The 14,963-nt window shown below is 45.8% G+C and overlaps 3 protein-coding genes across 3 annotated transcripts; 2 read left to right on the top strand and 1 right to left on the bottom strand.

The window, feature by feature from the left end:
• Positions 1 to 1,822: 1,822 nt before the first annotated feature.
• On the top strand, positions 1,823 to 3,043 carry GL218_00179 (tRNA (carboxymethyluridine(34)-5-O)-methyltransferase; the record flags this gene model as incomplete). Its single annotated transcript, XM_033576590.1, has 1 exon — positions 1,823 to 3,043. One exon carries the CDS (start codon positions 1,823 to 1,825, stop codon positions 3,041 to 3,043), a length of 1,221 nt encoding a protein of 406 aa, XP_033441537.1.
• A 1,392-nt stretch (positions 3,044 to 4,435) lies between these two features.
• Positions 4,436 to 6,366, bottom strand: GL218_00178 (MYB DNA-binding domain-containing protein; the record flags this gene model as incomplete). Its single annotated transcript, XM_033576589.1, has 3 exons — positions 4,436 to 5,147; positions 5,270 to 5,742; positions 6,364 to 6,366. The coding sequence occupies 3 exons, from the start codon at positions 6,364 to 6,366 to the stop codon at positions 4,436 to 4,438; spliced, it is 1,188 nt and encodes a 395-aa protein (XP_033441536.1).
• Positions 6,367 to 12,857: 6,491 nt separating this feature from the next.
• On the top strand, positions 12,858 to 13,756 carry GL218_00177 (Cell polarity protein alp11; the record flags this gene model as incomplete). The annotated part of the gene is made up of 2 exons (XM_033576588.1): positions 12,858 to 13,094; positions 13,268 to 13,756. The coding sequence occupies 2 exons, from the start codon at positions 12,858 to 12,860 to the stop codon at positions 13,754 to 13,756; spliced, it is 726 nt and encodes a 241-aa protein (XP_033441545.1).
• Positions 13,757 to 14,963: the final 1,207 nt, after the last annotated feature.

Below are 14,963 nucleotides of genomic sequence, written 5' to 3'. Positions count from 1 at the left end.
CCCGATGACTTGTAATATTGATATTCCAAGCATGCCGGCTCAGATTATACTTCCCCGGCCGATCTCGTTCCAATAACGAATAGTACTACTACAAGGTCTGTGTTATTCGCCCCGATCTCTATTTGCCTCTGGTACACCTATTATGATTTTGGAGCGTCGTGAGGTGATACCAACTAAGAGATTAGGGCAATGATTGCTTATAGGAGTTTGTAGATGGGGTACCTACATACGTACCTCCTAACCTTAGGTAACCTTATATACCTTAGTACCTAGGCATTGCAGATTGTATGCATATACCAACATAGCATAAGAGGTACCTAATGAATGTAGTACCTATGATTAATACTGTATAAATAATGCTGCCCTCGAAAATACTTACTTAAGGTAGAAATACCTGACTTATCTTTACAAAGTAATCCCAATCACAAACAAGAACCAAAATAGTCGACTTGCTATCAATTCTGCCATTGTCGCCAAGCATGATACTTACAGAATTCGTCAAGTTAGGTCCATGCAATAACGCAATCAATGCACTGTTGCAAGAGCCGAAATGAACCTGTCTTAATGCATGTCTCGGGATCCTACCGGTTCGGATTTGTCGGTCTTGCTTGCGGTGCAACGGAAATATCTTAGCACATGGCCAAATTTTTATTTCTCCTTGTGCGGGCCGCATCCATGTTCCATGCTCCATGCTCCATGTTTCCAGGATCCGGGGGTTTTAGGAGGGGAAACAAAAAGATAGGAGCCATGGAGCTGAGCTGCAAGATCTAGGTAAGACCTGCAGCAATAAACTCAGTAGGAACCAAACCGGTTCGAGCCGGGCCATCGGGGCACATCACAATCCTAGCGCTTGAACGCTTGATGCTTGACAAGTTTGACACTAACAGATGCTGCTGACAGTCTGACAAGACGAACCACGCCATTAAAAACGAATTTCCCCACTTTGGATCTTGAAAGGTTAGTTTAGCTTGGGGGTATCTTACGTTAGGTACCTAAAGTATACTACCTAACCTACTAGTACCTAAGTAAATAAGAAAAAAAAAGCCACATAATGGATATCACGATTAGGTACTTAATATCTAGTCTTATCCGATTTCTCCCCCCACTCTAATCTTGCTTTTTTTTTCTCCATTTTCCTTGCTGCTCTTACATATGATTATGTACTTGATCGTTATCGGGGATTGAAGTTGACGTAACACAAACTATACATTAGCTGCATACTTTAGGCACATATATTATAGGGCATTTTAAGTCACACAGCAACAAAAATTTATATACATACCTACATATGTATATAATAGAAGCGTTATATAAGTAGATATACATATATACATCCATAATAAGCGATCTAGCCTCGGGGCCATTGTCAAACACCCCCACTCACCTACCCGCCAAGTGGGCAACTTTACCGGGTTACTGGAACCTTCACCTCCTTACCTTATCCCAACGACAGCAAGCCTTGCTGTACTACCGCAAGCATATACTATACTTGGTTTAATCAGAAATATTTACCCTTGTCCTGCCTATACCGAGCGATATCTAGTTAATAGCTAATGTATATATGTACCTATCTACATATGTATATCTAACTTTGCCATTGTATCTCGGTCTCGATTTGATCATCATCCCTACACTGCACGCACGCACGTATATGCATGCATCATCTAGGTCGCTGCGTTTAATCTAAACGCACACCCCCCAAACCTATAACCTATCCTGTACCATCCTGTACATCCTGTACCATCCTTACTCAGCCTAGATCCAGTACCAGCATCAAAGCAACTTATACGCCAGCCAACCATAGCCTCGCGTGCGTACCATCATGCAGCAGCACCAGCATCAGCAAGACCAAACGCAGAAACCTGATCTAGACTATGCAGAAAGTGAAAGTGGGATGGAACGGCGGCTAGACCGCCGCGAAAGCTGCAACGATTCCGCGCATCTTAGCGCCAGCAGTAACTCATATTCTGCATCTGCCGTTGCCCACGGCACCACGCCCAGAGAAGCGGTCACTCTGACCGGTGGGAGAGATTCCCCCTGCCACCAACAAGAAGTCCGGCATCAACGCCAGCCGATGCACGAAGCTGCACCCTCCACCTCCACCGGTTCGCATGGCGCGGCTATACGAGACCAACAAACCCACGGTTCCTCATCGACTGGTACTCGAATTAACTATCCCAGTTCCAGCCCTAACGCTACCGCTACCGCTGCCGCTGCTACTATCACTGCCGTTGCTGCTAGCGCAATGGACGCGAATTCTGCCGAGTCCTACGAGCAGCAGCATGTGCATAGCGTATACGAGACTATCGCGTCGCACTTCTCTGCTACGCGGTACAAGCCCTGGCCCTTCGTCGCATTCTTCTTGTCGTCGCTGCCCCCCGGCTCCGTGGGTCTAGATGTCGGCTGCGGGAACGGCAAGTACCTTGATGTGAACCGGGACATCGTAATAATCGGCTCGGACCGCAGCGCTAACTTGGCACGGCTAGCTCAAGACCTAAAAGTCAAGGGAAGTAACGGTGCCGATGTAGTAGGCGTCGCAGACGGACTAGCGCTTCCGTTTGGAGGCGCGAGACGCGTCGACTTCGCCATTTGCATCGCGGTTATCCATCACTTGTCAACGCGGGAGCGTCGCGTTGAGGGCCTGCGGGCTCTACTCGACTGCGTCCGGCCGCGCAGCGGCAAGGTCCTGGTATACGTTTGGGCGCTGGAACAGGGAACCAGCCGCCGCGGGTGGGACGAAACTGCAGATCAGGACCAGCTAGTGCCGTGGGTTATGAAATCCAATAAACCAAAGAAGCAGAAGGCGGGAGAAGAGGCTAGTAATAAAAAGGAAAACAATAACACCAGCGCTGCGAGCGAGAGTACAGGGGTCGCAGATACTACGTATCAACGATATTACCATCTATACAGAAAAGGAGAGCTGGAAGAGGATGCTCAGGCAGCTGGAGGCGAGATTGTAGAGAGTGGCTACGAAAAGGATAATTGGTGGGTTATAGCGAGTCCCAAAGAAGAATCCTCGTCGCCGTCTATAGGATCCCGATAGCAAATAGCAATAGCAATATTACTACTATCAGTAATGATCACGCTGTCAAGTTACACAAGCAGGCAGCCATGGAACTAAATTTTGATTTTGAAAAAAATAAAATTTAAATAAACCCAAAAAGATGCTGTACATACTAAGAAAAGCCTAATCGCCAGTCATATCGCTACCCAACAACTCATGACATACCTGACCTAACCTAAGTAGCCAGCCAGCCTCGTCTGCCTATTTCCTCAACCCTCCCTGTCCTAGTAAATGCCCGCTCATCATTACAACAGCAACAACAACAAAAATCTGATACAAATTAAAACAAAAAGCTACACAAAACATAGCATAATCCGTAAAAGCCCCGTAAACTCGATACCCATACATTGATTTGATAATAACACCTCTGGCCGTTTGACTCCTGCCTGCTGCTGCTGCTTCCCCTATCTCCCCAGTCAGCTTTTCCCGCGTTTTGCGTTTCACAAAAAGCAGCCACCACCGCGATCGGGTAAGTTGGCGGTGGTGGTGGTGGTATGACTACAACGTGGATCGACTACCTATGGCTAGATAGAGATGGACAGAGTAGAGGGGAAAAAAGGCAGCAATGAGCAAACGACACACGGGAAGAAAAAAAACCCCCCCGGAAAAAAAAAGAAAAAAGAAAAAAAAAGAAGAAGATAACTAGGTCGTAAATAGTAGAACAATAAGTAAGTAAAAAACAAATAGTTAATAAATAATAAACAGCTAGGTTAAAGCACTTTATGTTTCGTCCCTTTCGCCGTCCCATGAATTGCGAGCAAGAGAGGAAAAAAAAGAATATGACAGTCGAGAGTAGTGAGAAGAAAATAAAAAAATAAAAAAAATAAATAAAAAGGAAGGTAAATCTGGTAGGCATATAGGTTATACCCAACGCGAGCAACATCCGGCTCTTTTTCCTTCCATTCATCCATTCACCCACCCGCCGCCGCCCCAGGTCCCAAACCGTTCCGCCCTTACCTACTACTACTTATTCTTCCACTTTTTGTGCGTGTGTGTGTATGTGTGGAAGTGAGTATCTGGTCCTCCTTTAAGCTTTTCCTTTGCTTTCCTACTGTTGTCGATACATGAGTGAAGTTTTCGTTCCTATTATCAAGTCCGATTCTTCCAATCCCAGTCCAGTCCAATACAATGCCTAAATCCAACCTTTAATACATATCTCTGTTGAAATTTTTTTTTCCTTTGTGCTTTCTTTTTTTTCGTATTTTGATTTCCTCAGCATTCGTAGCAATCATAAATACCTAGGTACCTAGATAAATGGGAACCTAATTCAAGATCCCAGCAGACATATCTACGTAAAATATCGTGATTTATCTTTCTTTCTTTGTTTTTTTTGTCTTCATTTTGATAGACGGGGGAGGGGCGGAGCTATTTCTAGTGCCCACGTTCGTGCCGTGGGATATTTGTAATGTCGTAGGGTTCCGGGCGCTGGTCTAAGTGGTGGTGGTGGTGCCTTCGCCTATTTAAGTCGGGAGAGAGGCTGTTGACCTCCGAACCCCTACGACGTTTCGGACCGGTTGACTCTAGGGGCGGATAGCCTAGAGGCGTCATATACAATCCGTTTGGACTTGACGCGGTGCTAAGGGCAGGACTTGTGTTCGGAGGGGGAAGAGAGTATGCCGGTGTACTATAAGGACTGATTCCCGTCGTAAGCTCAGCGACTCCGGGTAACATAGCTGGCCGCGGGGGCTGGTTTTGCGTTTGTATCGGGGCTAGTGGCACTCCATGATGCGGATATACAAAGTTGTCGGGTGGCTGTTCAGGATAAATAGGAACGCGAGGCGGTACGCTTTCTCTCCTCGATACGAGAGGCCGACCTGGTGGCGCCGTCCCCGCACGGCCGTAGCCTCGTCCAGGTCCCGCATCGCGAGAAAGATTACCTTGAGAATGTGAATGGTTGTGTCGTGAATGTGCCCTAGAGCCACCGCGGGGTCCTTCTGAAGTCGACGTTGCGAGGGAAAAAGGCACCGTCACTCCTGCACGACGTCGCATGTCCTGTTCTCCGAGTTGCCAGTGCATTGCCTCTGCTGCCCGCCACGGCATCGACATCTCCTCTGCAACTTTAGCCCACATCTCGGACTTGAACCTGTTTCCGCCTTTGTCAGCTACTTGGAACTCTTCGACCTGACGGATTAGGTGCCAGAAGCACTTGTTCCGAGCTAACTTTTTATCTTCAACTTCAACTAATACCGCAAATACTATGCTCACCTTTCATAAAGTCTTGCTAGCTTATTCTTACGCTCTTCATCCCACTCGCTCCGTTTTTCGAGGTAGTTCTGATAGTGTAACCGGCAGCTGATGGCGCTTCTTCCCGGTAGCTTCTTGGAGATATCATCCCACTTGAGCCCACTTCCCCGGAGTTCAATGATTAAGGCGTCTTCTTCAGTAGACCATTTACTTTGTCTCCTGGCAGGGGACTCCGAAGCGTGCGGTGACATGCTGCGCTTTTTAGACGAACTCCCTGTTGGGACTAGTCCTGGCCCTTGTGGTTCTGAATTGTAATAGAAGGGTAACCCGCCGACAGGCACCGAAGTTATGGTCGCCGTGGTTGCGATAGACGAAGCCCGCACTGATAATCGATTGTACTCGTTGTACTCGGGAGGAGAAGGGGAAGACTCATCCGAGTCGGGAGCCTTGAGGAGGAAAGTGAGATCCACGGTGACGGTAGGAGCCAAGAAAGCCTTAGGTAGGCAGATGTCTATAGAAGCGCTAGATCGCGCTTGTAATCCTCACGGGCTCTGAGGAGGTTGTAATGAGTTCGTTTTCCCCAACACAACTCGTGTTGCTTGGTGATCTGCCAAAACTACCCAAAAGAGTTTCGGCTCTGTTTGCTTGATTTTTAGGTGGGAAGGCAACAGTGAGTTCTCAGCTCGTCCAGATATGTGTATTGGAGTATAAGGGGAAACTATAGCGATCCGATGTCAACTCTTTACTGTTGGATAGGTGTAATTTAAAAAACTATCAGTATCAGATAGAGGACTGTATGATATTTGAGTTAAAAGGGGGGCCTTAGATACGACTTAGAAGTGAAGGGGAGGGGATATCCAGGAAGTCCAGAAGCTCTAGATCAGTAGAGTGTGATAATAAAGTGAGCTGTGGCATATGATTGGGTGTTTCCTCCCCAGCCAATAAACGAAGACACAATAACCTAAGAGGCTTTGAAATAATAATGCGCCGCCAGGCGGACAAGTACAGTACTTTAGTTAGGTATATGTCAAATATTTAGCTAGCACAAGGTACTTTCTCTTGTCATTCATGATCTTTGGCCTATGGAGTTATTACTATAGTGGCAATGGACGTACCATAGGTCCACGTTGGGGATGCGCAGTGAAATTTGATCTCGGACGGGGGAAAACAGGAAAAGTAACGCTAGGCGAGAGATGCCTAGAAGAGCTGGCAGAGTGAAGGCTTTTGGTTCATGGGCAACGCGTAGTGGTCAGTGAGCAGTGGGCGAGTAAGTAGCCAGGGTACAGAGCGTAGCCCAAAGCTCAATGGATCAGGGGTGTGGGGTGTAAGAGGGTGTGAAATAGAAAGGTGTGGGGACAATAGACACCGGGTTTTCTACGTTTACAGGTAATAAGGCAAGTTGTGTGAGGTATAATAAAGCCCAGCAGTTCGTGTGAGAGTTGGTTAATCTTCACCGACTAACTATGCCAGCGCAGAATACATACCGTCTGTTGCCCTCCTCCCGAGGGGATTAAGAAAGGAGAGGGGGGGAGGAGTTAAGTTAAAAAAAAAAGTGACAGCTTTCAGGTGATACACCCTCGAAGTCGAAAGACATCTAGGGACATAATGCGCAGTGGATATTCATCTGGCCGTGCCTGGGGAGATGACTTTCTCATTGTAAGTTTAACAAACGGCTCGTTGGCCATGCAAGCTGGACCGGGGGCTGATGGAATGGCCACGACATTATGCATGACCTCGCAGAGAACAATTCACCACTTTTCATGTAGTTTTGGTTAGTACACTAGGGGTAGCTGCTGAATCGGCGGATTAATGACGCAAATTGAGCAACGAACTGGACAGGCATACAAACGAACTGGGTGTTCGAGAGACCCAGGGCATGACCCAGGACATCTAGGGTTGAAGCATCCACACCCCTAGGAGCCGAGCCTAGAAGGGTAGGTAAGTTGTCGGCTTCGGTAAGGAAGAATGTCAAGGCGTTGCGGCGCCGGAGCTCTAATATGATGGACAGGTCCCAGGATGTATGTATACTGCAACATACGCTTTTAAGTCTTTGCGTTGTGTCAGAGTATCCGCATCCAGACACGACAGGCATCGTATCCTGCCATCCATAACCGTTCGGGGCTGTTTAACTGCCGTTCCCGGGGCTTGAGGACCTGAGGACCCTTTGGCGATCTGTTGCAGGGCATCCACAGGGCTTAGATCGATTCGGGGGATGTAATTCCCCTTGTCAAGCCAATGCTACCGACTGCACATTCCAGAAGCCGCAAAATGAAGAGAACGGGTGGCGGTGGCAACTACATACATGAAATGTAGGCCATGAAACTACATAGGTAGTCGAGTGGAGATCATGAAACCAGACTCTGCCATACCTACCAGAGTCTATGTTACTGCTACCCAGCTACCTAAGGGTAGTTTAGGTATGTATCCATTATATGGTATATGTATGATATATGGGATGTACGTATGTAGCTACCGTTGATGTGCATGTGCGGATACGACCTTGACCTACCTGGAAGGGTTTGTGAAGGCTAACGAGCTAAGAAAGAACGGTATACGTGTGGGATATACCAGTACCAGCCGGATGGGATAAGGACAAGCAAGGTAGGGCTTTCGTCCGGTTGAGTAGGGCACACTAGTATAGTATACCTAGTATAGTATAGTATAGTATACATAAAGTATAGCATATATGAGTGGCTTACATACTTAAGTATGTAGTTCTCTGCGTTGATGAACATGGGTGTCGATATGTGGCATGTTTGGAGAGGTAGTGGTGGGTGTTGTCAGTTGAGATCGGAGTTAGTTAACCGTAGAAAGGAGGAAAACGGTGTGTGGGTGGAAAAATTATGTAGTAGGCGAAGAAGGTAAGGATATGGTATTGTCTAAGTGATGCGTTCGAGGTTGCTAGGATGGGGTATTTTATGTACAATGGTATAGTAACTTTAGGTATGTATGTACCTTACTTATTATATTACATTACATGTTATACTAAAGCATTGTATACCTCTACCTACATACATAATGTATGTAAGTAGGCACATGTAGCACTATAGACAAGACCTCATGTACTGAGTTTGCAGGTACATATTAATGACCCACTAAATTTAAACAGCACTAAACTCTAGTGTTAGCATTAAAAAAAAAGAATTTTAGAAAAAAAAGACAAAGAACAAAGACCCTTGTTTTTTTTTTTGCTCTTGCGAGAAATGGGGCCAGGTCTCTCCCTCTCTCTCTTCAAGGCAGGGTACGTTGCAGAACAAGTTCTACGCCCAATGTCTGTGCGTTTTTTTCACGTTTTCATGAACGTCCAGGTCCCCCCCCCCATGACAATCCTACATGCTACATGCTACATGATACATACTAACTACATTGGCCCTGGTTCATCTCATACATACCATCACAGTACATCATACGTCTTCTGTAATGGGATACGGGCGCTTATGCTATGTACTTCTTGTTCAATAAGCTTCTCAGCTACTATTCACCTAAGTCGTCATAGGCGTCGAGAGAGCTGATCGATGAATAAAGGTTTCCGGGTCTGCGGGAATAGCGATCTGGGGCCCGATGAACTGGCGGTCAGCCGACTAGTATGCATGATAGACATTAGACATCAGACATCAGACATTAGACATATATACATAATACCTACCTTACCTTACATACCTAAGATTGTTACTACATGTAGGTATGTACCTATTCAGAACCTACCTATTATCTCGAATAGATGGACATATGTAGTAACAACTGTGCTGGCCTCCTAATACACATACCTACGTATAATATATAACTATAGTACGTATACTCCTCAACTTATTTTTATTATTCCTCTCTTTTCCATTATTTTCTCTTTCCCCCTTCAACTTTACCTTACACGTCAGTGCCAAGAAAGGTAGGGCGGTGCCGAACTTCTGTTTTAATGGCGTGCATGGGGGGGACAACTGCCATGAGCCATGAACCATGATCTGCTTTACCTGCACCGCATCACAATTAGAAAAAAGTTGGTTTGGGTCCCATTTTATCATACATGCAGACATGATGCTTATGCTTGTCAAAGCTCTTACCCATGCGCCACAACAGGAGAGCTCGCGTTGTTTGTTTGCCCTACCAACTTCTGATAGGATAATAACTCCCTGTCAGGCAATTCCGTCTTGGGCTGTCTTATATTTCGCACCTCTTCAAGTGGAGGGGGTTTGCTACGGTTGGACCGATGTATCGCGTGCGCTATGCTTGAATTCAGGGACTGGATTGTTAATAAATCGGGCAGAGAGAACAGGGGAGAATAAGAAGCCAAAAGAGGACAGCTACATGTTAACTACATGTCAACTACATGTACATACGACATACATAATGTACATAACATACCTATCTGCAGGATACAATTATATTGTATGTACCGCTCTTTTTGCGAATACATACATATGCGAGTGTAGCAGTTAGCGCAATCTGTTTTACTGCAGCTTTACTGTAACTGGTAACAAAATCGTGCTACGTATACTATTACATCCTTGCGGACGAGGTAACAGCTCATTACATACCTCCCCTTCACTTCCTTATTGCAAGTACATACTTTACTGCTTACTTACATGTAGGTACTTAGTTCTGTGCGCTCCCCGGATTGGTAGGAAAAGCGAAGCGTGGGGGCAGTAGTGGATGGGGTCGATGAGGAGAAGTAAATCGTTTACCGGCTCGTTTGAAATGTTGCTGCCCGAGCAAAGCGGAGCATATCTAGGCATGCCTAGGCATTATTATGCTTGTCCGTTTGTCAATCAATTAACGAGAAGCGCGCCACAGCCCTGTTCGAGTTTAAGGCACCTAGGCGTACATATGTCAATCTAAGCCATCCTACTAGCAGCTGTGAGAAAACGTTGGACGAAGCTGTAAACGAGTAACCTCCGGAAGAAAGGACACACGTAACGCTTAGAAAAATTGCTGCTGTTGGTCGTCCATCAACCAGTCGTAAGTCGAGGCAAGCTGTCCGTGAGTGTGGCCGTGCTAAAGCCTGATAGACTGGGGGGCGTGTAACGTTCGTGGTCAAGTGAGGCAAGACATATGTATGTACGTATTCTCTACCTTTTTCGGCCTAGACTTCGATCGAACCAGATTGTCAAAAATCAGATGGGCCAGTCAATCCCGGGACCATCTAGTTGGGCTCTAGCCCCCAACTTCTCAGCTACCAATATGTCTGACAAGTTCTTTGATACCCCATTGAAAATATCAGACTTCATCGTAACCTACGTAAGCAACCTTGATATTTTGGGTTTCGGTACCTGCAACCCGTTTTTGCCCGGCCTCTATATGGTTGCGTTGGCCTTACATTGATGGATGGTTCGGTTTGGTCGTCTCCTCCCGTTCACGCCACCGGTTGATACCCGTCTAGCCGCACTACCGTGGCTTCACCTAATATGTTCAGCTATTATTATACCCTGACTGAGGAGGCTCTTAGATAGAGGTGAAGCGACGGTCTGAGCGCGACAAGGCGCCCAGAAAATGCATATTTTGTAGCAGGCTCGATAGAAACCATTATGCTGCCCAATACTTGGGTAAGGCATTGTCATCAATGGCGATTTTGCTACTAAACCCATGCCAGGATATGTACCATACCACGTCGACCGAAGGACAACAACAATACCGTTATCCATTATTGCTAAGTCGGGCTCTGACAGCGGGAAGCTGACCGCCCTTAGGGTAGCGGTGAGCAATACCATAGATACCGGATGCTGCCGGCAGGAATAGCGCATATTTGCCTCTATGACGAGGTCCTGCTGCCCATATTAGATACACCCACCTTTGGGCTTTGTTGCGCTCATTCGACACTCAGAAATCAAAACACATCCTCGACATATTGGTAGAAGGACGGATACTAAATCCATTTAGGGCTGCGATATAAGCGAAAATGGAATGCAACAAGGGTGTATAATAAATTAGGGCGTCAATCCAGGCTCGGATGGCGCAGTAGGTAGAACGAGATATGACTTGTCAACTTTTATTCTATCACGTTCCAGATTTCGAGGGCAGCAGATGGGCATTGTTTGTTTCGGCGTTGTGGTTCTGGGGGGTGTATTAGAACCCAGCTCCCGTCTTCCCCGCGAAGCCCACAGCCCGTAGAGCGGCTGAACATCCGCGCCTCGTCCTAGAAGGATTGATAGATCTATTTGGAGATCGTCGGTAGGCTACCGTAACTATCAACACATCGTAAGCAGTGAATCATACGTGGGGGGCATGGTAATAATGATGCTGCAATGGCGTATCATTTCCATATTTTCCATTTTTCCGGGTATAGGATCTCATGCTAGGTCGTAAAAAGCTCGATGAGGCCAGATGCACCAGGTACGATAAGGCCATATATCGATATATCTCCTATCTTGCTATCTTGCTTCGATGTTGCTGGAGCCTGTCGTGGTACCCGATGAGTTGGATCTTCAGGTACAGAGACAATGATGCAAACGGCGCTATCCAAATCGTTGGTCCTTATTCAGATTTAGTACCCCTTGTTTGTCCTACGTGACAAGCGACTGGATCTCGGATACTAGCTGGCTAGTCGCAGGCATCAGTCGGTGGCCGAATGGAATCAATTGGCACTTTATGATGGGGGGTTTTTTTTCTTTCTTTCTTTCTTTCGTCTTTCCTTCCTTCCTCATCATGTACCAATTACCCGGTAATGATCTGAATTTGGAGTAAACGCTGAGTGGGTTAGGTAGGTGTGCACGCGGACGCAATTAGAAGGTTCTGATGCGGGAAGGAAAAAAAAAAGAAAAAATCGAGAAGTCAGAAAGAGGTCAGGAGAGTTTGGAAAAAGAGGATGTTGGGGGGTGCATAAACTTATGTTGTACGATGCCCAGATAGGTATCTCTAATGCAAGTGACAGTTGACAAGCATCATGACAGCATGGGAAACAGCATGAGAAGTCATATAAGTCAGCCCAGTTTACCTGCTGAGGTACCGTAACAGCGTAGTCAGCGTAGTATGTACTACATGTACATACCTCCTTCCAGGATAATCTATATGGATATATGTATGCTGCCTGCCCATGGAACTTCTTTGTGGCTTGCATGTTGCGGAGTTGTGGCGTGCTTTTTTAGTTGCCGCCTCCCCCCCTTGTTTACATGTTAACCCTTGCTAAGTTACTACCCAGCTACCCTAGCAGTGTAACCTATCGAGCTATCGCACAAGGGTTTCAACCCCATAATTTCTAGGTATGTAGGTATGTAGGTACTCTTTTTGAGATTCCATCTTGCTCCAACTACCTACATCCCCATTCTTGGATCTTGCGAATACATCGACGCACCCACAACGGAAATTTGCCTTCTTCCATGCAAATATTACCCAACAATCTCGTGTTCTCAACAGATTACCGAGTCTAGCGGCGATCTCATTTGTGCGGCCCGAGAAAAGCTTACCGAGTCGGTGTGGGGTTTGAGGCTTAAACGGCTCCAAAGATCGGAATCTGGAGCCTCACTCTCTCGCCTTCTAGCTGTACACGCCACCTCCTGCACCGTGTGTACGTGGAAAGGAGCCCTGCACGACCTTATCCAATCCCAGAGATCTTCAGCGTCGATACGCCTTTCAGGATCAGAATCATCTCGTCTAAGCAGTACTACGATTTAAGCGAGCAATGGCGGATGTTCCGTTGCAAGTCATCTCCGAGAATTCAACCTCTGAGCGACGAATCACTCCTTCGTGGTCGATCACTCAACTGAAAAGGAAACTTGAACCTATTACAGGCATTCCTCCTTCATCTCAACGCATTAGCTTGAAAACTGCCTCGAAGGAGTCTATTCCAATCGAGGGTGCAGATGAAGATGTTGTGCTTTTGTCGAATTTCCCTCTTTCTGCTTATGCAGAGCTTCATGTAAGTAAGCTGGTTCCCATAGATGCTTTAGGGTGGGCAGTTATCGAGCTAGTCATTGCCGTGGCGGCATTTTATTTTGTCGATACGTGTCATCTCGCTAGTCGGCTGAATATGCTTGCATGCACTCTGTCCACCATCATGCACAGCTGCAAATGACTAACTTTGTCGTCAAGATCATTGACACTCGGCCAGCTAGTGCCAAGATGAACTTCAATGACACGTCGGGCATTGAGAAATACATCATGCCCCCAGAGGAATACGAGAAGAAATCTGACTCGGTCTTGGCATGGAAAAAGGCCGAAAAACTAGGCCGCTTCAATCCGGATGCTCCCAGTCTAGAGAAGGCTAAGATTGACGCTTTTGAGTTTGAAGTCAGGAATAGGGGCATAGAGGTAGGTAAAAGGTGCAGAGTTAGTGGCGACGACACTCGTAGAGGAGAAGTCAAATACGTCGGCGAGGTAAAAGAAATTCCCGGTTCTATAGGTGCTTGGGTTGGAGTTCAACTCGACGAACCCGTAGGGAAGAATGATGGTAGCATTGGAGGTACTAGATACTGGGGCACTGAATCTACGCTTAAGCATGGCGTCTTTGTGAGACCAGAACGAGTAGAAGTGGGCGAATGGCCTGTGCTCAATGATTTGGAGGATATGGAAGAGATATAATCGAGTATTCCATTGCTCATCCATAGGTACATAGTCCGTGAAATCTTTTTTAAAAGATGTCATAGAACTGATAGAGCTATCCCCACCAGTATGTTCATAAGGGATAATTAAGTAGCTAGTCGGAAAAGAGAAATATCGTTTAGGGGACACCCAGTCTTTGATCATTCCTAGTACATCTTGACAGGCCTAGCTTTAACCCGAAATTTGTAGTGTAGTTATACAGGTACGTGATGTCTCAAAACAAATAATTAAATGCGCAACATGTCGTCCATTTATCTCGTATGCTTTGAATATACTTAACCATCACGTTAATCAATTACACACCTCCACGCCGAATTGGAGCATAACCTAATAGTAGCAAGGGGCCGACAAATTTTATTAAATCATGACCAAGTATATAAAGTAAGATTGAAGGTCAATGTTCTGTTATCAAATATAATGGCTGTTTGAAACTAGTGGTAAATTGGGTTAACAAAAATCGTATGAACTAGGTTGACGTTATAGTGAACAGTGCTGGCCGTATGTCCCGTAGTTTATGAAAATTACACGTAATCCCTCATATATGGTAGCTGTTTTATTAGATACCGTAAAAACGCTGCAGGATGTTTAGTATTTAGAACACAAATCAGCATTGCGTCAAAGAACTCGACCCGACATCTCCTTTAGAGTATTGTACGATAAGAACATCAAATTGTGTAGTAGTTACATTCGATGTAGGTTTGGTATCTAAGACAAGGCAAGCCCTTAAGTAGACAAGAGACATGGGCAGATCGTACAGATGCATTTTAGGAAGTAACATTGTGTTTGGTATCACAGCAGTGCCGAAGATACCGAGAAACCATAGTACTACCTACTTGATGTTGTACTCAGGAGGAAATATGAGTTCATCGTGGAACAATGTTTATAAAGAGGCAATATTTTTCAGCTGACTCGTGAGAAGAACGGTGTAGTAGGAGGATGCTCGCTATGGGATTACTAAATAGCGCCTATAGGTAATACTTGCCCCGCCCAGTATTAATTCAACTTGGAAATCTTACATGTAGGCATTGAGTTGCAAAATAAGTATTTATGCACCCGTGAACTGAACGAACTATACATTCACCACTTGTTATACTCAATTGTCTAACCAATCAAAAAAGTGTATCGGTTTCACAATGGGCTATATACTCGATTTAATTTTATTGTTCCAATTTAGAAGAAAGTCACT

Source organism: Daldinia childiae, assembly GCF_008694065.1.
Source record: "Daldinia childiae strain JS-1345 chromosome Unknown Scaffold1, whole genome shotgun sequence".
NCBI classification, from domain to species: domain Eukaryota; kingdom Fungi; phylum Ascomycota; class Sordariomycetes; order Xylariales; family Hypoxylaceae; genus Daldinia; species Daldinia childiae.
The sequence above is the reverse complement of the archived record's forward strand: the minus strand, read 5'-3'. Positions and strand labels throughout refer to the sequence as shown.